The 26,015-nt window shown below is 37.0% G+C and overlaps 1 protein-coding gene across 2 annotated transcripts; it reads right to left on the bottom strand.

Moving 5' to 3' along the window:
- Nucleotides 1–13: 13 nt before the first annotated feature.
- ASIC5 (acid sensing ion channel subunit family member 5) lies at nt 14–26,000 on the bottom strand. 2 transcript variants are annotated; one of them, XM_050338491.1, is made up of 12 exons: nt 25,886–26,000; nt 22,627–22,784; nt 17,559–17,772; nt 13,702–14,008; nt 11,535–11,766; nt 10,283–10,402; nt 9,163–9,312; nt 8,457–8,604; nt 6,921–6,977; nt 4,874–5,042; nt 2,472–2,563; nt 14–1,833 (listed from the first exon to the last, which is right to left on the bottom strand). In XM_050338491.1, exons 3-12 carry the CDS (start codon nt 17,596–17,598, stop codon nt 1,634–1,636), a joined length of 1,515 nt encoding a protein of 504 aa, XP_050194448.1. In that variant the 5' UTR covers nt 17,599–17,772; nt 22,627–22,784; nt 25,886–26,000; the 3' UTR covers nt 14–1,633. The 2 variants fall into 2 exon arrangements, with proteins under 2 accessions (XP_050194448.1, XP_050194447.1); XM_050338490.1 differs by lacking the exon at nt 25,886–26,000 and adding an exon at nt 23,016–23,228.
- Nucleotides 26,001–26,015: the final 15 nt, after the last annotated feature.

The raw sequence follows: 26,015 nt of genomic DNA, 5'->3' as shown, positions 1-26,015 counted from the left end.
GCAAGTACCTTCCTTGTCTGAGAACTGTCTTTTTATTTTTTTGGCTGTTTTTTTAGCATGTTCTGTGCTTCATTTCACTTGACCTTTTGAACAGAAACAATACCAGCTTTGTTTAGTCCTTACAATACTAATTTTCTTTTATTTAGCCCTTATCAGTAGAAGCAAACAAAACAAAAAATGATCATTATGATTGATAGCTACAAACCACTTTGATCTCTGAAACACAAAGTGTGCTGGATTACTATGTTTAAACTTTCCCCTACTTTTCTTTTTATCCAGAAGTCAGATAATACTTGATTCCTAATTCCAAACCAATAATTTCTTATGGCTTAAGAATTCCACAGTTTGAGACTGGGATAGGTCTTTAGAGAAATATTGCAGTGTGTTTTCTCTGTTCTTTCCATTCTTCCTCTGTTGGCCAATGCACACCTCGGACAATGGGGTTATAATGACCTTTTTTGTATGGCTGCTGAGCCAAATGTTTGTGTGCTTAGTAGTAGTGTGGGGGACAATACCCAGCAGAAGTGAAGTGATCAATAAAAGAGAATAGAGCAAAAAATCTTTAACCTTAAGGTCTCTCAAACCTGCAGTTAGAGGACAGAAATCAAGGCATCTCTTCCTAGAAAGCCAAAACTTTTCCTGTATTTCCTGAATTGCATATCCTAGGGCATATGTTGAAGGGAAGCTGTTGCAAATGATGGCCAAATGGTACTATTTTCATTATTTTATATCTCACCTTAAGGACCTGGCTGTTTAGTAGGTACATTTACTACTTTATTTACTCACTGGAGTCTTCTTAAAAAACGTAAGACTAAACCACTACTGCTCAATAAACCCACACAAATGTACGAAATCACAGAAGCTTTTCTGAACACTTTAAAAGGAATAAACCTTCAGGAAGCCTGAATCAGCAGCAAAGCCACAGAATTCTTACACTCACTGATTTTCAGTAAGACTTAGATGAAGCCTTTAGTCTTTATTATTATCGTCTTTCATGACATTAAACAATGAACGTGGCCTATGTTTGCTGACTTGTCATCGACTCAGATGCTCTGTGGTTCTCCATAGTAGTTGACGAACTCATGAGAAATTTTGGATGTGTTTCAGACAAACAGATAATATACTTTAGATTTTATGTTATTAGGGACAAAATTCTGCTAGGCAAAGCATCCATATTCTTCATCAGAACATGTTACAGTGGATCCTACTAACAAAGACTTTTCAGCACAGCAATGCTCCACCTTCATGGTGGTCAAGAAACTTGTGTGTGATAATATATTATGTATATTATTTCTTGTCACTCAGAATACAGAAGATAAAATCTGAGTCATAAATGAATGCTAAATTGTATTGTATGTCAGCATCACTTGCTATGCTTTTAAAAAAATGTTAATTTATTAAAATAAAATTTTAGGTAAAGATTACATTTGTCTTTAAATGAGAAGGAAAGTGAGACTTTGCAAAGTGCTCTCTTAAAAGTTATTTAGCACAGTTAAATAGTTCTAGACAACAAAAGAAGCAGGGTGAATAAGGAGTGCAGAGAAGGGAGCAGTGCAAAATATTACTGTCTCCTTTGGATCTTAAAAAGAAAGGGAAGTTGCAAAACCAGTTAGTTCTGGACTTTTACAAGTCACTAACATTCTTGTATTCCCTTCTTTTTTTCCTTATGTTTTGGTTGGTTCTGGGATGGATTGTTCCATTGAGGCATTTCAGGAGCCTTCAATAGAAGAAAGATGCACATCCAACAGAAGTTAGTAAAAACATACTCGAGCAGTTCTATGATTGTAATCATACTGGCACCACAAAACAATCCAAGCTGGCCACCTACATCAGCTGTAATAGAAGGAAATAAACACGTGTCATCCAAAGCATTTAGTTTAGTCTAGCAAGCAAACAAAACCTGCCAGGCTCAAGTGTTAAATAGATTCAATATACATAATCCATCACTTTAAGAAAACAGAATTAATATTCTTAAGAATGTTTACTGAAGAAGACTGATGTGTTTTCAAAAATTCTAAATAAAGCAAGTACAACACAAGACATCCTACTGGGAAACAGATACTTGAAATATTTCTTACTCCTCTGCCTTTTTAACTGTTCCCTTGTTTGTCCTCCCCATGTTCTCCCTCTCCCCTCTAAATCCCGTAAATGTCACTATTCTTACACTCCTGTGTGTAATACAGCCATATATTAGTGTCAAACTTAATTCTTACTCTCAGCTGCTCTCCATACCACAGGTTCTTTAATAGAATGACAGGAGGCAGTATCAAAAATGACCATGAGACAGACATTATTATTACCATTATAATATTAAAAGTATTGATTTTTGTTCAGAAGCCTACATTGTCTTTGATTCAGGAAGAGAGAGAATAAAAAAGGCAGGTTTTTTTTAGTCTGGTAAGGTTTTTTCAAATTTTTATTTTTAGATAAATTATTGATCAGCAATAAATTAATATTAAACATTCACTTACCAAGCAACTCAGATATAGTCAAGGCCTTCTGCTGCTGGGTTATTTTGTAGCTCAGATCATGATATTTAATCTCAATACGCACAAGGTTTTGCCTAATGACAAATACATACAGTTTACTTGAGACAGTCAGGAGCGCTGTTCATTTTTACCAACACCTGTTAGCATGGTCTGAGTTCAGGGAGAGTGATGGTGTCTTTTAATGAAAAATTAGATGAGTGTTACCAAAATCAGTTACATGAGGGAAGGAAAAGAACCAAAGTGTCCTAATAGAAACAGGAGCTTACCAGAGGAGTAGATCTTCATGCTATATTGAAAAAGTAACTCTAGGTCTGTACTGTGAGATAGACTCGTCCTTTTAAGGGACACTGAGGTAAACTTGCATGGAAAAGTCAAGCATTGTGACCTACAACATATAAGGTGCCTGGAAATGTAGTCTACCCCTCTTGATTATGTGCAACTGCATATTTAATTGTGCTTATTCCAATGGGCATGTTTGTGCAGAATGGTGCTTGTCCTATATTCAGAGGTTTAGTTCTATCCTCTGCTAATAGCCTTGCTTACCTAATTATTTTCTTGCCTGCTGCAAAAGTGGGAGATTAGGTAATTCTCAGCTGGAGCAAGTCCAGAGAAGGGCTATGAAGATGATCACAGGGCAGGAGCACCTCTCCTATGAAGACAGGCTGAGAGAGTAGAGAGTTGTGGCTGTTCAGCCTGGGCAAGAGAAGTCTCCAGGGACAAATTATAGCAGCCTTCCAACACATTAAGGGGGCCTACAAGAAAGCTGGAGAGGGATTTTCACAGGAACATGTAGGGAAAAGACAAGGAGGAATGGCTTTGAACTGAAAGAGGATAGGTTTAGATTAGGTACTAGGAAGAAATGCTTTACTGTGAGGGTGGTGAGGCATAGGAACAAGGTGCCCAGAGAAGCTGTGGATGCCTGTCCCTGGAATTATTCTACACCAGGTTGGATGGGACTTTGAGCAACCTGATCTAGTGGGTGGTATCCCTGCCTATGGAACGAGATGATCTTTAAAGTCCCTACCAACCCAAACCATTTTATGATTTTTCAGAAATGTGAACAGCTACAGATTCTTGGGTGGACAGTGATTATGAGCTCATTAACAATACTCATGAAAATAAAGTACTTTCTATACAAAATAATCATTTCTATCTCTTTGGATGATAATTCTAAAACTCAGGTAGCACTGATTAGTAAAAATAATCTTACTCTCATAGTTTCTATTAGTTAGACTCCTATCATTGTCACAGAGTTGCTAGCAGAACTATCCAATAAATATTTAACTTTTCCCTTCTTACATCTTCAGAAATAAATAGATCTCCATGTTTTATAGTTTGGAATATGTACTCATTAATGCATGGGCTGGATTCCTGTTGGTTAAAGCTTGGTAACAGGGGAATGTCCTGTATGTTCACTTGCTTAATTGAATAATTACTGGATTACTTATGGTGTTTACAGACAATAAAATAATCAACAAAGATAAAATGTCCTCAAAGGATTAATATCCTTTGCATATAACAACAGGTTCAATTTTCATAATCTTCATTGGGAACAGACTTTTTAGTAGAGCCTGAGAGACAAGAGGTAATGGTTTTAAACTAAAATAGGATAGATTCAGACTAGGTATGAGAATGACATATTTTACAGTGAGGGTGGTGAAACATTGGAAAAGGGTGCCCAGAGAGGTGCTAAATGCCCCATCCTTGGAAACATTCAAGATCATGTTGGACATAGCTTTGAGCAGTCTGATATAGTTGAAGATGTCCCTGGTCATTGCAGCGGGGGCTTGGACTACTTGACCATTAAAGGTCCCATCCAATACAAACTATTCTATGATTTGTGTAGTTCCTGATCATGTATAAACATATGCAAGCATTTGGAGACTGATGGCTTCAAAAGTGAGAAAACTGGAGTCACTGAGACAGTGAAACTGATAAATATTTCATTAACCAAATTTTCTGCAGTTTTTTAAAAACATAATTTGGTGTTTGTACAATAAGTATACTTTTGTTATTATTTTTTTAATATATTTTCTTTTTACTGTGAGTTATGTAGCACCTGCCTTAATACTTACTTGTACTGCTGACATCTACAGCTGTGAGCAAGAGGCAGTCCAGTCTATGAAACTGTGTTAAATGCTCTTTGACAAGTAGACCCTATCTTTCTTATCCACAGTCTTAGATGTATCTAAGTATATTGTATATAAATGTGAGCATGTGTAAATCTTATGTAGTTTTGTCTAAGAGATTATATTATCTCACAGACGTTATTAATAGCACACATAAGAATATATCTTATGTTCATATTTGCATCATATTCTCTGTTAGAACATTTAAAAAGAATTGATCATTTCTTTATTAGACAAGGTGTTAAGCAAGATTACCTGATGTATTCTGGGCTTTTCTTCAGTTTCTCAGAAAAATAGTTGATGGCTTTTTCTCCTCCAAAACTTGAATAGGTGACAGTGGGGGGATAATGTGTTTCTTCACATGGGGCAGGGCAAGTGGAATTGTGTGTTCCTACTGTACATAATCCTTTTATCTCTATATCATCTGAAATGTCAGGAGAAAAATTGTATACAATATTTCTAAAAAAGCACACAGTTTAAAAACATTTTGAAAAAACTTATTAATGACTTTTAACTGACTTGGATAAATGTATGGGTTAATTATTCTGAGAAAAGTGGATACTTGTCAGTTTTGAAGAAACAAATATGTATTTATAACTGTCATTTGGGAAACTGATGCACAATAATAAGGGTTGGGATATTTTGCTCACTTTTTCCAAAGAAATGTAGCACCTCTAAATCTTTCTGCCTTTTTTAGGGCTTTGTGTGCTTATTATTTCTCATCCTCAGTTAAACAATAGGACAACAGAAGCATTTCCATGCTTTGTGCTAGCTTTCTAAATACATAGTTAGGAATATATCCTTCATCTTGATGCCTTGATGTCTGCCCAGCTCACTTCAGTGCACAGAAACGAGCTTCCAAAGCAATTCCAGTTGTAGTTTACTATCATCTGATAACTATATAAAAACCGTGGTAAGCTAAGTTCACTTTACCTTGACTCCTGCCTGCCATTTGATAGTTGGGCTCAAGACAGCTGGGAAGTCTTAGGGAAATCTTTGTTTCTTCAAATACCAAAAAGAAATAATACAATTCTGCAGGTCTGGCTGCTCATGAAAGTGGTAGTAGGTCCCACAGATACTGGATCAGTGTGCTGTCACTTTAGGTTTTGTTATCAGATGTCTTACTTTTCCACCTGTCAAGGGAGAGTCAGCCCTTGAAATGGGATCCTGGGGACCATACACCTACAAACCAGGTTCACCACGTACAGTACTTTGATGCCAGTTCCTTCTGGGGTCCAGACTGAATCCTATCCATCCTTGATAGGACTTTGGGGTCATTTTTATTTATTACTCTGTGGTTTCTTTGAAATTCAGTCATCAAATATCCATTAAGTAAAATAATAAACATCTTTCCATCATGATAGGCTTTCAAAGATCATGGTTATCTAAGAGAGCAAACTTAGTGGAATCTATTTTAAAAGAACCATGGGAAAAAAATGATCATTGTTCACTGGTAGTACATCTTGCCTGAATGCTGCACACACCTAATCAAAATAGAAATAACCCCCTACACAGTTCCCCTTCCACCTCCAGCTTGTTAGTCTAGTAATCACTCATTTCTTTGGGAAGAGAGAATCACGTTACACAGCAGAAAACAAAATAATTAAAAAGAAAGTTTTCTCAAGTTCATGAGAAGTTGTCAGGTTAACATTTCACTATTTTCCAGAATATCTGTTGTAGTGACTTACAGATCTTATATCTACTATGTACAGATCATTCGTTTATGGACAAATAATTACATTTGAAGAGCTTTGAAAATTTATGCTTCATTTTACTTTTGAAAATATAAAACCTTCAAGTCCAGTAATTTATACTTTTATCAGTTAGCAAACCTTTTATTACTGTGCTGTTCACTTTCCTTGCACAAAGAATACAACATTGGATCTAGAAGGTTCATCATTAAGATGCTAAAATGCCAGCCAGAGGCTTGGTAACTGAAAACAGACTAATTAAATGTTCTTCCATTTTAAACCATTTCTGATTGCTGAAAAGGAATTCTTTTATTTGTTTGTTTGGGAGAGGGGTGTTATTTTTGGGAGTGTGGGGTTTTTTGTTTGTGGTTTTTTTTTGGTGATTTTTGTTTGGGTTTTTGTTTTGTTTAGGTTTGGGGTTTTGTTTGGTTTTGGTTTTGTTTTTTTAATGAGCATATATATCATGCTCTGTCTGGTCTCTATTTTCAAAATAGGAAATGAGCTAGGATGTACTCCATTTCAGATTACTTTCAGTATTTTTTTTAAATCGATAGGTGTTGTCTACTATTTAGAATTGGCTTAGAAAATATGAATATAAAGTTATTACTTACAGACTGCTGGATAAACGCATTTGTAAAACTTCAGCAAGTCACATTCTGTTCCATTTCCTAAAAATAAATAAGAAGCTTTAGGAAGCTAAATTAACAATCTAACCCTTAACTCTAATTGTACTAAACTGAAATGTAATGTCATCGAAGCCTGTTCATCACTTCTTGTTAGTGATTATACAACTGAGATATCAATTTGGCTGGGCACAGTGCAGTTGCCAACACTAGAATGGGTACACAGTGAAAAGAGACAACAGACCAAGCCAGGAGGCTGCTGTTGGAGCAAGCATCTTCATTATATGTACCAGCCAGAACTGCCTTTAAGCTTGTGGTTCACTGTTTGTGTTAGCTTGCTAAAGACAGGAATTTCTGATTTTCCTAGTGCAAATTTAAAAAAAACCCCAAACAACAAAAAACCAAACAAGTGAGATAGATTTGATATATGATTGCATCCCATGTGTTTCTGCAGAAGTTTTGAACTTCATTTAAGAGTTGTTTGGAGATGTAAGGGGTAAGGTAGTACCCTGAGCTAATAGCAAAATTTTCAGATTTCAGATGTCCTCAGGTTCACCACGATTTTTTCCCTCACATGAAAATGTTATGTAGACTTTTAGCACAGAGCACTACTCTCCTTTATCTAACTGTCATTATGTACAGCTGGCTATGGGAGCCCCAGGCATAATTGCCTTCTCAAACTCCTTTCTGTGACATTTTCCAGAAGACTGCCAACCATTTTCCAAGAGGTTCTCAAACAGGCAGGCTAAAGATCACACATTAATGGGTCTACTTTAGTAAAAGCATTCTACCTTGCTTAAGCATATTTAAAAAATACATTGAGTCAGAAAGTTCAGGCTTCCTTGTGGCTTTTCTTATGAACTTTTCCACTAGGCTTTCTTTTCCACTAGTTGTGACAAAATATCTGCAAGAGCAGAGATTTCTAAAGAGGGATGATAATATTATGATTACATTTAATGCTAAAAAGGTGTGCTCAGTGTTACTGCTTTACATCTCTGGAGAGACTGAGGTGCCTGTATTCTTGAGAGGAGTATTACAGCATACACCTTGCATTTGAGGTTAATTAGAAAGCTCCACACAGCCTTTTGGCTTTTGTAGAGCCCTGTTCTGGTGCCAGGCTATTTCCATGTTCATGTGTAGGACCTCAGATTCAGTCTTCAAGCAAGCAGTTCTGATGTGATTGCTAAACACCTGCAAAATAAGTTTTCTGGGCTACATGTGAAAATATATGACTTCTTATGGATATAGTTCCAGCTCTTTGGGAAGTCAGACTGAAGACTATAGACTTGTCTTACACTCCTGAGGCATAATCTTTTCTTCCCATTGTTTGGACTATATCCTAAGAATAGACAATGACCCATATGCTAGGTCTAGAGTTGACCAAGTATCTTTTCTTGGAATTTTAATTAGTCCCAGCTGTAGGTATCCCCCAACATGTGCTCTGTCTCCTTTGCTGTTCAAGAACATGTGAGGTCTCCTAGGAAGATGATTTGTGTCTGGTATGATGATACTCCTGAGAAATACCTGGAAGAATGAATGGCAAACAGCCACACCAGTCCTGTATATACCGGGCTTTGCATTCCAGCAAACATCCATTAGTGCTATAAATCTTGTGGTACTGAAGCTTTATATCAGGCTTGCACTCTCCCCATGGGTATTCTTGGATAATTGACTGTAGGGTAATAATAACAAAAGATTAAATGTTTTGTTGGGTCTCTATTTTAAATTTAGATACTGTTTTCTCACATTTTAAAGTGCTGAAGAAAACCTGTTGAAGAAATAAGCAGTAACATTGTGATTTAATTGGAGGCAATTATAGTTTGTGCGTTTGGGATTAAAAAAAAAATCATCTCCTCTCTCTCACAGCAAAAGTAGGGCTTGATCTGACAGCCCAGTGCAAAGCGGTAGTCCAGTCCACTTGGATTCCACCAGGAATCTGAGACACCTTTAATGGGAACAGGACATGTTGATGGGAAAATGCTGTGATGTCCTTGCAGTCATTAAAAGTCAGTGAGACTGTAAAGTAATAGGAAAGAAAGGCTGACTTGGGTAGAGACAAATTAGGAAGACCAGTGACATCCTCCCCAAAAGAGCAATAATCTGGTTTTGTCTGGAGAAAAGGAATGATAAATATTTTACATTCCAAAATGTCTAAGTCATTGTCATTGGTTCAGGAGAGAATTGGAGAGAGTAAAGACCACTATTTCCAGGTGATGAACAAAGTCCTTACCTTCAGCTGGCGAATCGTGACCTGTGCGTGCGTGCCGACTGGTGTTAATAAACCTAAGCCATCAAAGCGTGGAAGCTCTTGGGGTGAATGGATAACAAAAGTTATTCCAGCATCAGTAAAACCAAGAGCAGGTTCATCAGTGAATTGGTCCTGATGCAAAAAGAATTATTTAAAGTAGTTCTGGCTTTGCTTACCGTCTGAAGCTTTAGCTATACTTAATGTGGTACTAAACTATGACCTTTTGTATCTCTAGTCACATTTTTGGCAATTTACAGGAAAGTATAGAAGCGAACTGACTTGAATTTCCTTTGTTCATTACCTCTGTGGGTTTCTTTCCAGTAACTATAAAATTTCAAGTTTTTTATTCCTTTTGGCATCCCTTAATTTCAAAAACTAGAAGGCATAGATGAGCATTTACTCATATCTTGGATATTTGTTCCCTTTATTTGCAACTACCTGCCATATTTCAGCACACTTTCCACTGTTCTCTTCAGAACCTTTCACTCCTGACTCTTACTTCAAAAGTGAGTGGCTAAGTCATTTATCAGTTCATATTTTAGATTTCTTCCCATATCTCACAAGGTGATATTCCCTGTTTTTTGCTTTTTGTTGATCAAAGACAATTCTAATGTCAGAAACTAATTACAGTGCAAAGACCAGGTCTTGGCTGGCACTGAGCACTTACAGCTGCTGCTGCAACTAAAGTTCAGTGCTACTTAGACACTGGCATCATATGACCTTCCCTATTGGGCTATTATATAAAATTAAGTCATATTATCCTAAACTGCTTGTATAAAATTAAATCACTGCATGTTTCAGTTGTAGATGAATTTTGCATATATATGCTCACTCACAACTTTCAGAACCCCTTAGCTAGGGACAGAGTACATAATAATTCTGACTTTTGAATCTGTATTTGGGCCTTTCCTTTAAAATACCCTCTCACTTGGAAATAGTCTTGATATAGAATTTAGTGCATGAAATTCTGGAGGTCTGTATAAAACCAACCAAACCAAAACCCAAAACCAAACCCCAAATGAACAAACAAACAAACAAAACCCTCCTCTAGTTTGTAAGTTATGACATGATTTGTTATTTATAATCCTTAGGATAGCTGTACCTGTTGGACATCAAAAAGCAAATGTAAGCCTCTTCCAGACAAACTCACTCTTCTTGCTGAAAGATCATTGTGATTAAAAGTAAAGCAGTTTCCATATTCAGTGAAAACATGTTCAAAATCCTTCAATAAAGGAAAATAGGGAAGAGTGAAATGAAAGAAAGAACACTCAAAGTTTCCCTAGTGAGTTACAATGCAAGAGAGGGACTACTGGGGTTGTTGGGGTTTTTTGATATTTTTTCCCAAAAGGCAGTCCTCAGTATTGCAATCAGAAATGTGGTAATTGATGGAACTATTCAAAAGCATTTCACCTCTTGCTATAGAAAATGAAGTTCAAAGGAGAAATTTCACATTGTTTATTAATACATATGAGCTGCTCAGAATAATTTAATGAGGTTTTGTGGTTTCTCAATACCTGTTACATTAGATAGAAATCATATACTAAAAAACAACCTGTTTAATTTTTTTCATTAGTTCTTTAGTGAAGATTGTTTCAAAACTGAATGTCACGTTACATATGAAAGTACAATATTTGCATTTTTCCCCAAACCACCTCATAATTTAATATGAATGCATCTCATTGCTTTAGTATTAGTTACTAGCACTGGAGTTTTTCAGTTAAGACAAGTCTCCAATGTTAAATTTTAAAAGCTACAGCATATCTAAAGGTTAGATTAAATTGAGAGAATAAAGGCCTGACTTTTCACATTTTCTATTTAAGTTGGGAATTGCTTTATAGAAGAATCAACAATAAAATGGGATGGGCAGTTGTCCAAAATTCCCAACGTTGGGCTGCTTTCATGTGAATATTTAAAATTCTTGTGGACTCTGCATATAGTTACCTTGGCTGTCTACATTCTTGACCTAAAAAACAAAACTACAGAGTCATGTCATGCAAAATACTCTGTTCAAACTGTCCTTCATTATAGGCCATTGATAGAAAAGGCTGTTAGTTATAGCCTGGAGGCACGGTGGCTTTCAAAGGCTGCTGTCTGTGCAGAAGTGGCACTGGGCAGCGAGCAATTTGAACTGAAATTCCCTTTTACAGCTCAGGGAGTCCATCAGGCTGCCTCGGCAGTCAGTGCAAGAATCAAGGCCCTCAGGTAATTTAGAGCAGGACTTTTTTTTACTGCATTGTCTGACTGTAAAGGGAACACAGGGGGAGTAGCTGGCAAAGCTAGATATCTCAAGCTGACTGTAAGAATACATCCCTTTCCCCTCCATGCTACTGTTTTAGTAAAACAAATATATTTACCTCTGGGTAACATGGCTTTCCAAAAAAATCACATTCTAGCAATGTGCTGCTGTTCAGATAAAACCCATTTTTTCTTGTAAACTCCTTGATGCTGAAGTTCTGGTTCCCAGCAAGGAAATCATTTAACTCTTGATAATATTTATCTTCTGTAGAAAATTTTTGGAGAATCGCAGACACGATGTTCCAAATTAAAAAAATTATTTTGAGGTTGCTTACTGCATGAGCTTGAAACCTGTCAGTGAGAAGGAGAAAGAATTGCTGGGAGTTCTGCAGAGTTACAGGACTGATCTCAAGGTTGCTCTTAACAAAACCACGGTGAGATTTGTTTGCTTGCAAACTATAAGTGATTCTTGCCCACCAGGTTGCACTTTGATCTCTACAACATGAATAAGTCTCCATCTCTAGGAATGTATCTTCCATATCTGGAAACAGAAAATGGACACCTTCCCATGGCGATTCTGATCAGTCATGTTGGAAACATTTCTGTTGTTTATTAAAAAAAAAAATAAAACCCAACTCCTCTAAATAGGTTAACCATTTGCGTGAGCTAACAACCACATCTGTAGAAGTGATGACAAGCTGAACAATTATATTGACATGTGGGAAACTAGCTGGGAGGAGCTGTTCTTTTCAAAGAAGACTGTCTTCCTTCATTTGGAAAAGTGAATTCTAAGTGCATCTGCAGTAATCTCCTGTTCCTGCTTTACTAAGGCACTACATGCCTGTGTAGAGACAGTCTACCTTCCCATGAGCTCTGTGCCTGGTGACACAGTGGTATAAACTAAGGGTGATCCTTACTCCTTGAATCCACGTGAAAAATCTCAAAAACATGATGAGACATTGGAGGTGCTTTCCTGATGTACAGAACTGAAGTTCTTTATTAAGTAAATTAAGGGTTTAGAGAAGTTATAACTTTGAAAATAGAATGAACACAAATGAGGCTACAATGCCATGTTCTTTAGAACTGACATTTTATCTAATCTTATTTTAAAAAATGTATCAGTATGTTTGTATAAGGGATCTTAACGCTCCAGCTTAGGGAAGATTAGTAGGAACAACTCTTCACAACTAGATTTGAGTCAAAAAATATAGACAGAGAGAGTCCGGTGCCTCTTTCTCCTGCTAACAAATAATCTGGTTACTGAAAACGGGAGGGAAGGATAAACACAGCATGAATGGCAGATGGATATGGCAGCAAACTGTTGCTTAGATGGAAAATTGCCATACTCAGTTTACAGTGTGCTGCCACTATAATTACAAGAACTGAGGCACTTTTGTAACAGCCAGCACACTGCAATCAGAGGGACTTCTACCTGCAGTGCATGTTGTGCAGTTATAACCAAGGATTGCTTCATGCAGGGCAATGAGAAGGTGGCATAGTGAGGCAGAACAGCTCCAGGCATTTCAGACTTTGACTTTCAGCTGATTCTACCAGCAAAAGGTAGAATATAAGAAAACTTACAGACTTTGAGGAAAAAATGTGGGTAAACTTTCTAACTTTCTAAACTTTTATAAAACTGTTACTGAACTACATATGAGCTCTAAAAATCAGGCTTTAGGTTTACTATGTTATTTTCAAAGTGGCTGCATCTCAGTCTTGGCCCCTGCCTTCAAGTGTAGAAATCTGTAGTGAAGCTCCTGCTTAGATACATGACTTTCAAACAAACCAAATGCTTCTCTCACTGCAAAAACACAGACATCAGCTGGAACTCTAAAGGCTGAGCAACTCTGAAAAAAAAGTATCTGTTTTACCCAAGATTTCTACCTTTGTATGACATTTCTATTTAAAGTTATTTACAAATCTTGTCTCTTATTTTTAACTTGGATGTGGCTGATGATTGTCCCTTAGTTACACTGTAGAAGTAATACTCATACACAGAACACCCCCACCAGAGGGAATTTTCTACTCCAGTTTCTGGCTTGAAACTTAAAAATCTATCATTCAGTTGTTCATCTGAAGAAAGGGGAAGATTATAAAAATAATCTTCCTTAATCGACTCTCGTATTTTCATTTTCATTTAAATCTCTTGTGTTGGTATGGAAGACGTCCCTCAGACCCATATTTTCCTTATTTTATGTGATTTGTACAAGTGAGTTGTGGAGTCTGACTGCTCTCAGATAAAAGATGTGTTACCTCTCAAGAGCAAACAACAAACACAGCTTTTACCTGTTTAAGTTGCAAAAAGTCACAGCAGGAAATTGGATGTTTTCCACATACTGAACCACCACTGTGGTTGTGGTTGGCCAGCTGAAGTAGTAGATGAAGCGGCTGCAGATTTGCCAAATAACAACAGCAAGACAGCCTGCAAGCACAAGCAGCCACAGCACTTTGCGAGTCTTGCTCCGTGTTTGAATAATCTTATGCACGCCATGAAAAGAAGTGGATGAGACAAACTCGTCATGATACTTCCTTCTGTCTTCCAAATGTGGCAGCAGCTTCTTTATTAAACACAACCGTGTCTTTTCCAGTATTCCTGAATATGGAACAAAGTGAAAACACTTTTTTAAAGTTAGCATTTAGCCATCATTTAAGTAAGGAAAAGCAGTTGTAAAATTTTCCTTTAATTGTGAGTTCTCTCTTTAAGTAGTGAACTTGCTTGTGAGGATGGAAGAGTTGTGTGGTAAGAGATGAGCTCAGTCCTGCCCTGCATACAGACTGTATCTTGCAATATTTCAAGCACACAAATGTTTAAGCACGTTAACATAAAAGAGTAGTTCCATTTCTTGGAAAAAGGATGTATTTTGGCATACCTCAGTGATTTAAATCCATGGGTTGCTGTGAACTTACTGTGAAAATTAAGCATCTGACTTTTACAGTAACAACACATTAAAGGACTGGTCCTTCACACATGATCTGAGAAATAAGGTAAAAAAAAGAATTAAATGGAATGATATGAAAGAGAATTCACTCTTTCACTATTAAAAGTTTTAGGATAAGTCTTGGAAGGGTACAGGTTCTAAAGAATAACTAACCTAATTTTCTTAGGTTCATACTTGTCTGATTCCTTAACTTTGAAACGGGAATGGGTTTAGTTTTGATTTACTCCCAATTCTCTACAAGCTGATGTTAAAAAAATCCCCCAAACCAAACTGTTTTTAAATCTAAGTTTAAAAGCTATGAAAATAATTAATATAATTAATATCTGAAACTACCGTAATTTTCTTATGCTGGATGCTGAATAATCTTTTGTACAATGAATTTAAACTTCATTTTCTCTCCCAAAACATTCAAATGAGGGAAAATTAATGAGACCTTTCTTGTGTCTTACCATAATTGGACCAGTCTCTTTGCAAAGGGCTTCATTTACAGGTTGTTATCCACTACTTTGTTTTGACATTGTCCATAAGAACAGTAAATCAAAGAAAGTTTGTGAGACAATAATAAATAGCATCTGAAAATATATTATTTAGATCAGCATTTAACAGCAATTAAATGCTTCCCTAATTCTGTTTTTAACAAAAAATGAGGTTTAATAATGTGTGTTTGGTAGGAAGAGAACATACCCTTTATAAGACTTACGTACTTGAGGATATTACAGCTGAGCAAAGGAGCAAAGGGATGTAGGAGTCATCTGCCAAAGCCACATCAGCCACATCGTGACCACATCAGTATTCAGAGGTGTTGCTTTGGTCCACAGTTTCTAGACTATGATAATGAAATCCCAGACAGTGCTGGATTTCAAAATGTTTCTGGAGGCAAAGTATTTTCTTCATGTTGTTCTTTTAAGATCTGTGTAAGAACTTTGATCATTATCACATAATTTACTGTGACCCAGTTTCATCGTCAAACAGTTTTCTGCTAGAAAACTGTTCAAAAGTTTCTCTCCTAGCTCTAGTGACTATTGGACCCTATTGCAAATCCATTCAGCCATGTGTGGATTTGTACATCGGGCTGGAATGGAGTGGATTTCTGGTTTTGCTGTAGGCTTCTCTCTCACCATCATGTGTGCAATGGGAGGAGCGCTTTGCGAATTCGCTGAATAAGAGCAGAGGGAAGTACATTCCTAACATGTATCTGCATCTGCTGCCTATAGACTCCAACAAGAAACCACAGGTAAGTCAGACCCTTTTCTCCAGGAATAGTGTTGTGTTTATTGCTCTTATATGCACTGTGCTAGGTAAGAACATGATACAATATCCCTACATAAAAGTCCATTGCCATCAAAAAAATACTAGTTAGCTTAATCAGCAGAAGTGTACCTTTGAGTCTATGCAAATATGTAACTAAACTGTATTTCAGCTCTTGTGCGTAGCTACTATGGTAAGTAGTAGCAAGTAGAAATGATGTTTAGCTGATTGCAAAAGTTTTGCTTTTTAATGTGTAAGATTATCTGATAGCATACTGCTGCTTTCATTACTGTCTCACAATAGGAATTAGCACTGCTGTGTGTCATAAAGAATCCTTATTCTACTTTCAGATTTCTTTATAAAATGCTATAATTTAAAAAAAAATAAGTAAAGAAAAATTATTTTTAACTACTCCAAGTAGGGTCAAATGGTCGACTTCTGGTGTGAAATTTCTACATAGGGATGGATTGGAAAATGGTATCAATGTGTAAGTTGGGACTAGCCATTTATTTGGGATTTTGTCCATTTATGAGGAATAGGTACATTCCAGTGACATATAATTAATAATAGAATGGTTATTGCAGGAGTCTGTTAGTGAATAGTAAAATAATACACCACAATAATGGATGGGTGTGAGATTATAAATGATTAACCTTTTCTTCCCCTAAAGGATGGGTTGTCACATCTTATGCTGTGCAACACTTAGGCAGTGTGTGTCTGGACTAAGGTTGTGTAACTAACACAGCTGAACTAGCTGTAAATGGGTCAGAGTACCCAAGCTGCTGCTAGATAGACAGTGAAGTCATGCAGGACCTTAGACACATAGACAATAAGGCTCTTTTAGTAACAATAGAAAGTATATTTAATATAGGTACTGCAAAAATAATTGTCAAATATATGGATAAACCCAATATTTATAGAAGATTCAAAGGGTATGGATAAGTAAAAAAGCAAGGAGGTAACTAAATGAGAGGAACAGAGGAATCCAGGTCCAGGAGTCAACAACAAGTCTGGAGCCAAATACGAATGTAAGAACTAGTAAGGTAGTTCAGGATGGGCTGCAGGTGCTTTGCCTCAGGAAACCCTGATTACATGCAAAGCCCTGAGAACCAACATGGTTAGTCAAAAAACTTGATTTTCCAGTCAATGTTGTTAAAGAAAAAATTACTTCCCTACATGTGTAACCAGAGATAAAGGGACATACTATTATGGGCTTATAGAAATTCAAATAGAAATAGAAATTCACATAGTTATATGGGTATAGAGAAATTCACCCCTCAGAAATTCACAGTATCTTTAATTTTAAAGCTGTAGATTGGATTTAAAATTTTTTTTAAACTTCAGTCAGCAGGCAACTGGTCACCATCTATAACTACTTGTACAGGTCATGGATAGATAATAGGAATAGGCGCTTTGATCTAGTGGGGAAAAAGATGTGACAGGACTGAGTAGGAAGAACTGGAAGCTAAGTTCTAGCAGAAATAAGATACAACAATTTTATTTTTGTATTCTCAATATTTAATTGTGATTGTGTTTTCATTAATTAATATATTAAAAAAGAATGGCTTTTTAAAAGGTCACTTATCTTCAGCCAGAGCTCTTACCTGGGAAGAGTTATTTCAGGAAGGTTGTATGTGGCCTCTGTGCAAGGGTTAATCAATCTAGATAGATATCTGATTTCCTCTTTGTCTTGATCTAAAAATCATTCTAGTGTGGTATCATTAAGAGAAGCAGTGGAATAGATAAAACTGTATTAGTTTTATTCTAAATGCATAAAGGACCAATAGCTTAAGATTTTTTTGTCCTTCTTAAGTAAGTGTACAAATAATTTCCTGCAAGCTTTTTTCATCTCTCCCTTTTTCTTCATATATTGAAAAGGTACACCACTGCTGCTTTTGGACAAAATTATAAATAGCAAAGGTCTTACTAAGTGCTCTAATATGCCTAGTCACTTACCTTTAACATCTGATTGAATAAATCTCCCAAGCTGGTCCATGAGGCCGTGCTTATTTCAGTAAGGAAGGAATGGATAACAAGCTGTCTTATCATTGTGATCATTGGTAGGTAATGGCTTTTATAGAAAACTAAATGGGAGGTGATACTTGATGACACATAAGACTGGGCAATTTACCAGCCTGGGTTGCTATGTTTTACCTTTCACTGACATGGTCTGCAATGTAAAGAGAACATTATTTTTATTACAGAATCAGATGTACACATTTGCATACATTTCAAATACATATTATGCTAATATTAGAACAAGTGCAGGCTTGTCGTGTGTATTTGCATCACTTTGCAAATTTCTTTCATATTTTTCCCTTTTGTTTTAGAAAGACCAAATATGTTCACTGAGGTGCTGTGCTGATCAGAACTGAATAGCTTCTCTTGAAGTAGAGCCCTTCCTGCTCTGGGAGCAATAAATGCCTACCACTAGGTTCCCACAGCAGCAGGGTGCAATTCAACCACACTTTGAATAGCTGTCTTCATAACCAGCTACAGATTTCATGTTCTTGTGGACTTAGCAAAAAAGCTGTTATTCCTGAGAACTAACCCTGTGGGTGAGGATGAAAATACATGCAAAGTCAATCATTCCAGCAACTCCCTATGAAAAAGGAGAGAGACTGCTTTTGTGCTATATGTGCAATATGATCTTGTTTGAAATTTGTTTCAAGAAAAGAACTGAATATCTAGTAAAAGAGAATAAAAATACTAGAAAATTCAGACATAGGATGTGCTTGATTAATGTTTTATGAAATAAGGAAAAAAAGCCACTTCACATTCCCTCTCTGATCTGCTTGTTTCATTCTCTCTGTTAGTAATAGTCCAGTTGATCACCTACACCATTCTTGGGTTTTCAGGTGTATTAGGTTGGTGCCCCACTGCCTAGTTGTTTGCTGACTGTTTTCTGGCTGTGTTATTAACGCTGTAAGAAACAAGGTAAAGCACCAAACTCCATTTAGTTATTCCTGTGTGACAAGATTTCTGTATTCAGCTTTTTGGAATTCCCAACTCTGTCTGTCACTGTTGCCAGGGAAAGATTTGCACTGTACTTGTGCTCACTCAAGCAGTGAAGTGCTTAACAGTAAACTGTTTTTCAACATCTATATGTAACTCAACCACAACTAATGCTCTGCTGAGCAGTTGCCAAGCGCTGCAGATCCATTGAGTCCTATTAATACAAACCACTCCAATTCACAGAACACAAGCCTGAGTTGCTTGAGTTCTTAGAACAAACTATGTCTATCTATTATACCTCTATGTGCATAGAATTAAGAAGTATAAAATGTTAGTTGCTCTCTATATAGCAAATTATTCCTTTAATTGTTTTTCTTTTAAAAAAACCTCAACACCTGTTACTGTTTTACAAAGAGTTTTTTTGCATATGTAATACTTTAGATGAACAGGGCTTGTGTTGTCCTGTTGTGTTTTACGTAAGAAATTAATTGTTAAAATTTTCTTTATTTTATGGTTGTTTTGCATTAATTCTTAAGCAAACATTAGGGGGCGAAGACCAACAATCTTATGTTTGCTAATCCTTCCCAAATGGCTTGCACAAATAGCTTTCAGGCTGTAAATTGGTCACAGCAGCTTGGTCTGTCCACTCACTCCTAGCAGTATGTATCTGGTTATCTAAACCACACATTCCCTAATACTTAATGCACTAAAGATTAGGAAAACCAGCTGATGACAGAGATGATTGCCAATTTTGTATTCACACATAACATGAATTCTGTACTCAAACTGTTATGTGAAGTCAGTGCTGTTCAGGTCTTGTCTTATGGTGCTAAATTAAAAAATAATGCTGCAGGCAGCATAACTACATAGCTATTTCCTAAAACAAATAGATAAAATGTTCCTGATAAGATTAATATTTTATAGCCTAGTTGCAGAAAAATGTCTTTTAAGAATTCTTATTGGCTACTGAGAGAAAATACATACACACAGAAGTATGTATTTGGTGTATATTAAGCTTTCATTGGACAATTTTTTTTCAGAAAATGTTGAAATGTTTGTTTCCAACTCCTGTTTCATTGCATGAGGCTCTCTGTAAGTGCTTTCTCAGCATTAATGCTTCTGATGTTTTGCTTAGCTCTCTTTTTTGATAGAAACATCTCAAATATCCACTTTTAAGACAGAAGAAGTAATGCAGCAGGCTGAGAATACTTTTACTTAATTCATGCAAACAATATTAACCAAAAAAAAAAAGGGAAAACAGGGAAAAAATTGAAATTATCACCATCTGGGTTGTTATAATATATTGTCATTGCCATTTTGTGGCAAATGCTGGTAACTAACTGTACATGCAAGCATCTATCTATCTCCTTCCTTCAAAGCATGTACTGCATTCAGCAATGGGGGTCAGGGAGGTGGAGGGGTCTGCAGAAGAAGGACCTCAAAAAGAGATTGAGGACTCATTGAGTCTTTCTGCATCAAGGAAGAATCAACTATGACTGAAGAAATTGTGAGCTCTCATCATTGTTTTCTCATGTCTGTATTATCTTGTCATAATTTAAACTGGTTGCTCCTTTTCCCATCCCCTTGTATGCTGAAAATTGCTTATTACTCTTCCTTTTGAAAGAAAGGTATTTATCACTTTCCCCCCACAATCTTCTCTTAGTTACACATGTCAATTCTTTCCATTTCTCTTAACAGGCCGTATTTTCTACATCAAACATTCATTGTTCTTGCCATCCTCTTCTGAACCCTTGCCAAGAGGTCTTCATCTGTCTTGAAGAGTGATTCCCAGGATATTATATAACAGACAAATTCTTTCTGATGCTGGATGGAAAGGAGAGATTCCATGCAATGTAGAAACTTTCCATTTAAAAGTGCTGGTATAAAATTTGCTCTTTTCACAGCTTTGCCTTTTGTTGGTTAACATGTTATGTTTTAGTAACTGAAACATTCAGCTAATTTCTAAAGAATTTCTTACTTGCTAGTTTGGTTATCACAGCTGAAGTTCAAAAGTACTACTCTTTGCATCAGTGAAGCTGCACATTATTAATTTCAATGCATTGAGGTAATTATGAATTTTAGCTCCCATCAGCCAGCATGCTATTACACCTTCCAGGCTGTTCTCTTTTGTCAGTTCGAGAAATGTACAACCTATTCCACCATCCTAGCCATTAATGATAATACTGAATAGGATGAGATTAGCAAATTTTTATCAGCATTTGTCCTGAACCAGCCCTTTGCACTTGCCAGCCAGCTGTACCATGGAGTAAACAGCAGCACGAATTGAGCCATGTGGAGGCATTGGGAGTAGCTTTTGGCTACAGGTTTGGGCTTCATGGTGACCAGAATTCAGGTTTTAGGAGGGGAGACCCAACGGCTATCCTGTACTAAAAGATTGCACCCTGCAATGTGTGGCTGCAAGGCACTGATAGAGGACAGGTTTGCCACAGACAGCTCTGTGGCATGTATTCAAGATGTGATGTTTTTCCTAAGCTTATAGTGCTGGCTCACACTGATGCATTTCACTGATGAAAGGAAGGTGTTTTGGCAATAGCAGTGAAAGATCATTTTCTTCATACTTGGGGAATAGTTATCAGTCAGAACATGAGGAAGATAAATGGTTCCTCTGGGACTGTTCAGAGAGCAGGCTGCTTCACTGTTGGAGTACAGCTCTCAGGCACTCCGTGAAAGCACACTCAGCATGAGTGCTGTATATTTAGAAAATACAGGTGTAGGACAAACCAGTGGTAATCTTAGAAGAGGTCTTTTTTAAGCACAGCTTGGGTCAGACAGAGAGATTTGCTACCAGCATTAACAGAGTCAGATACTGTGCAGTGTGAAAGAAATACTGCTGGATTCTGCTGAGCCACAAATGAGAGACAGCAGGGGTGAGGTTGTGCTGGGGAATGTGTGAAACACAAATGGAAGTTAAAAGCATGCTGGGAAGTGATGGCACAGTCATTTGTGTTTAAGAATTTGAGCAAATGCAACATTTAAAAAAAAAAAATCTTTCCAGCACTATCTTGTCTCTTTGTTTGTAGTTTGCAAGACCTTGAACTCTGTTCCTCCCCCAGGTACAAATGTCTGATTGGATTATTAATATTGCATCAACTTTAAGCTTGTTTGTTTTAGCCTGGAGTCACTAAATTTTAGTTTTCCTAAAACCAGCTGTTAATTTCAAATGCTAGTTAAATAGCAAGTCTAGTTTTAAAATCACAGAACACTCATTTCAGTAGAGGACGTTTTGGTGCCAAGTTTGTTTTCTCCCCTTCACCTTCCTTTTATGTGTCTTTATTAATCTGTTTTCCTCTTGTTATATTATTAAATTAATTGAAGAAGAGATTTTTGTTCAGTGTCTGCATAACAGCCAGCACAGTGAAGTTCTGGCTTAGGCTATTGGGGGCTTCATCTATGCAATTTGAGTTGTATCTTGTCAACCAAAAGCTACTGGTAGATGCTGTACTGCATTTCACTACTGTAGTTGTGTTTGTTGTCCAAGACGCAAATTCTTTTATCACTATAATTCTATGGAATCAACAATGCAGCATCTATACATAGAAAAGGTATTTTCCATTTGAGGACTTCATCTCACAAAGGTCACAATAGAACCTACACAAGTGCAGAACAGGGTGTCTGGGACTAAAAAGGTTTAGTACACTTACTTCTCATTAGCTGTGACTTAGTACCAAATGGAAATGAAAATTACTCAATTATTTGGCAGGAAGTTTTAAACTAACACAGGGAAATATTCTTTCACATGATATGAACTTCAGTTATGGAACTCATTGCTGCAGGCTGTGGATTCACAGAAGGGTTATTAAATGCAAGGACACAGATATCTTAGGAAGTCCTATGCTACCAACACTGGCAAGTTAGATGAATATACTGGGGAAATTATCTCACTGTATGCTTGCTTTTTAAGTTTGTTTGGGTTTTTTGTTTGGTTGGGTAGGTGTTTGTTGAATTTTTTTAAAATTTATTTTAGAATGTTTGTTTCTTTTGTTTTAATATCTCTTCCCAAGACATCTCTTACTTTCTAGTAGAAACCTTTCAGCATGGCACAACCTACTTGGATCTTTGACCCACTGCAGCCACTGTTACGCAGGAGAAGCCGTGTGTGCTGGGTAACTCCTAGTCTGCAATTACGGGACAGCAGTGTTGGGAAGCTTCAAACGTCACTTGTTTGCAGCCAGGAGTTCTCTGAGCTCTTTCTTCAAGTTAACAAACCTTAGGAAAACAAATTGATCTGTGATGATTTTGCAATCAGAATGAGAGCTTGAGCAGTAGAACGAGTGACACTGTCCAAATCATTTGGGTGTGCATTTTTTCTTCTCTATAAGTGATTTCACGTAGGAGAACTTGAGACCTGGGTAAGGTGAATGAGTCACTTCTAATTCATAATCTAGTTGGATTCATGACAATTTATACATACATTTATACATGACGATTCTTACTCACCTGTCCTCATCAGACTAATGTTTTAAACAGATAGCCCCATGCAGTAAGAACATGCAGATGCTTGGCTCCAGCTGGGTCTACAAATCATGCTACAGCATCATGCCTTACATCAAAGCTCCCCTTGGCCAGGCTAGAGAGAGGCTCCCCTTTTGCCCATATGAATCACTTCTCTCAATCCAAGCAAGTTCAGTTTTTCTCTGGTCTGCAACCCTATTGCAGCCAGCCCAGCCACCCCACATCCACCTGGGGAAGCAGAGGTGAACAGAAAGGGGACAAAGGTGGATTGAAAAGAGTGCTTGACAATTCCCATGCTTGGTCACGAAGGCCATGACAATTCATTTGAAGGTCACAAAGAGCAATTCTGAGAAGCTGTGAGGGTTTTTTTCTGCTGTGTTTAACTGTTTGTCTTGTGTTCAGCTCAGTCACAAAACAGAACATTCTCACTGTCTACTGAAGGTTAGAGACCTCTGTGATGAAAAGAAGTCTTTTTATCTGACTTTCATGCTTTAAAAGTAAATAAACAAAGAACTAAATAAAAGCTCAAGGGCACACACACTCTTGGTTTTTACAGCCTTGCTCTGTCATCCACTGCATGAACAGCAAGTTATGTGTGTGGTTACATCTGCTGCTTTGTAGTTCTGACTGTTCAGCATGAAAAAGGAATTGATGGTGCATTTTGTGGAAAAAGCAATACCATAATTTAAAACTAAAGTTATGTTTTGCTTTCAGATATATTCACATCAAAGAGGTTTTTTCATCAAGACTTGTTTATGATCATGCTAGTAGAAAGAGATGACAAAGTAACTGTAAAATCTCTGTCAGGACATAAAGGCCACTCAAATCACTCAAATAAAAATCAGGTCCCTACAGTGAGCCTCAAATCTGAGCAGCATGACGGAAGCACATTTATTTCTAAGGGTGTCTGCAGCCATGCCAGAGTTCAAGGCTCTGAGCTCATCCAAACCTGAGGTCGCTTGTAACCTGTGCTATCATCTACACTACCAACAGACAGTTTCATAATCAGGAGTACAAGTCACTTAAAAAAATTAATTTACTACCAAGTTCATTACACATTTTGAAGCCTTACTGGGATCAGATGAAGGCAGCCAAGAAGATGAATGAATGACAATTCTGTATTGTCTATGCTTTTATTTCAGGGGTTTTCAAGTCCTCATTAAGACCTCTTTTTCCACTGATCTTGGACAGTTAGAGATCTGTTGTAGTTGGAATGGTTAGAAAGCTGAACTCAACTAGCGTGAGATTAAATTTTCTGAAAAAAATGGATGCAAGGATAATATTGTCCATAATATTACCCACCTTCCAGGAATTGGTCAGTCTAGAGCTTTGGGACCAATCAGCTGTGATGTCCCAAAAGAAGGAAATGTTGGAAACACTGGAAATAAGTTTCTCAATTGCTGTAGCCTGTCTGATTTATTTGATTGTCTGAAGCTTGTCTGTTGCTGAATCAGAAGAGCAGTTTGTATACTGCTTGGTCAGATAGAATCCCCAGCTAGATTTCAGGTTAGTCTGCTAACTCTGAACGAATTAACAATAGTATTACTTCTCAAATAGGGAGTTAATGTTTTGTTAAGCACAGAGTGTAAAAGGGCTCTAATACTTCAAAGTCCTTTATCTACTGGGGAGGCAATGCAAAGGTTGCAAGTCAGAGATCATTGCTCTGGAAGTTTATTATTCTCTGTGCCCCACAGAAGAAAATAAACTGCACAAGAAAACAGATGTTAACATCTTTTGCGAGGTTAAGGGTTCAGTATTTTTCAACTGTCCTCGTATTTACTGGTTTCACACTGTTTCTTTGCTTGTGTCATGAGAAAAGATAACAGAAAGCTTGATTTCATTACACAGGCTCAGTCTGGATAATTCAGGTGAAGATATATATATATATCACAAGACATTCCTTTTCCACACCTTTGAGATCTATGGATGTGCAAGATTTTTACATTTGTAAATCAAGCTGTTTGAGGGCAAATATGTGAAAAGCAGTTTTCAACATTTAATTTCTGATACATGCTGAAGTGCAAAGTCTTCACTTTCATCTCTAGTTGTCTGCATCGCTGAGCAGATGTGTAGATGTGTGTGGGGAGAGGATTATTTTCCTCTGTCAGGTTTTACATCATGAAGGAAGAACACCTTGACCTTGCTTGGAGGGTTGCCTCTGTGAAGTCATACTTGTGGCTCAGCTTAGTTTGAAGCTAACAGGTATAAAGCCTGACAAATGACACCTGGATGAGCAGGGTATACATCCCATCACCCACACACTGTATATGAATTTTTTTATGAGCAAACTACTCTTAACAGGTGAAACCACCACACAGACACAACTAAGCAGATCAAGTCTTGCAGAAAGCAAATGATCTAGGGTCACAGAAGCCCTGTAGTTTTGTTTGCAGTGAAACTGAGCATTAACCTTTTTTTTCGGAAAGGGCTGGCAGGCAGGAAAGAAGTGTGTACTAGTTACATGTTACTTCATTGTGTGTTAAGCAGATGATTAAATAGAATTGAGTAACATTTGTCAATAAACGAGAGCGAAACTTTTGCTTGAGGAGATGAAATTAAAAAATTATTATGAATTAAACCACTAGAAAACCAGCATGAGATATACGGGATTGCTTTTTGGTTTTTACTTAATCTGTGTGCATTTTTTGAAAGTATGTGTGTTGCTTGAAACCACTTTGAATAAGAACTAAGCATCTGCCACAAGAATATGATTCCTCTTCCCCTCTAATCCTTCTCCAAAAGTTTCATTTTTTAAACTTAAAAGTATCTTGATACAAGTTAAAAACCTACTTTAACAATTCCTGTATTTATTAAATATTGCCTTTTTCTCACACACAGACATCTCATTGACTTACCCGTTACACCAATTTCCAAAGAAGCAACTGGTGGAGACCTTGTGGTGAAAAGCATGTGCCATAGGACAAAACAAGCATGCCAGCCATTCCTTTTTTAACTGGTTGAAAAAACCCCACAACCCTGGAGAGC

This window comes from Myiozetetes cayanensis, unplaced genomic scaffold (assembly GCF_022539395.1).
Source record: "Myiozetetes cayanensis isolate MyiCay16 unplaced genomic scaffold, myiCay2020 scf7, whole genome shotgun sequence".
NCBI classification, from domain to species: domain Eukaryota; kingdom Metazoa; phylum Chordata; class Aves; order Passeriformes; family Tyrannidae; genus Myiozetetes; species Myiozetetes cayanensis.
This window is presented reverse-complemented; position numbering and strand designations above follow the sequence as displayed.

What these genes read in the sequence shown, in the direction of transcription:
- ASIC5 (XM_050338491.1), bottom strand. Translation starts at nt 17,598, where the DNA reads ATGGACCAGCTTGGGAGATTTATTCAATCAGATGTTAAAG. An exon ending in TGCTTTTTGATGTCCAACAG is followed by an intron (nt 9,313 to 10,282) that starts GTACAGCTATCC and finishes TTTTTGCATCAG; the next exon opens with GACCAATTCACTGATGAACC. An exon ending in ATGCGTTTATCCAGCAGTCT is followed by an intron (nt 5,043 to 6,920) that starts GTAAGTAATAAC and finishes CTGACATTTCAG; the next exon opens with ATGATATAGAGATAAAAGGA.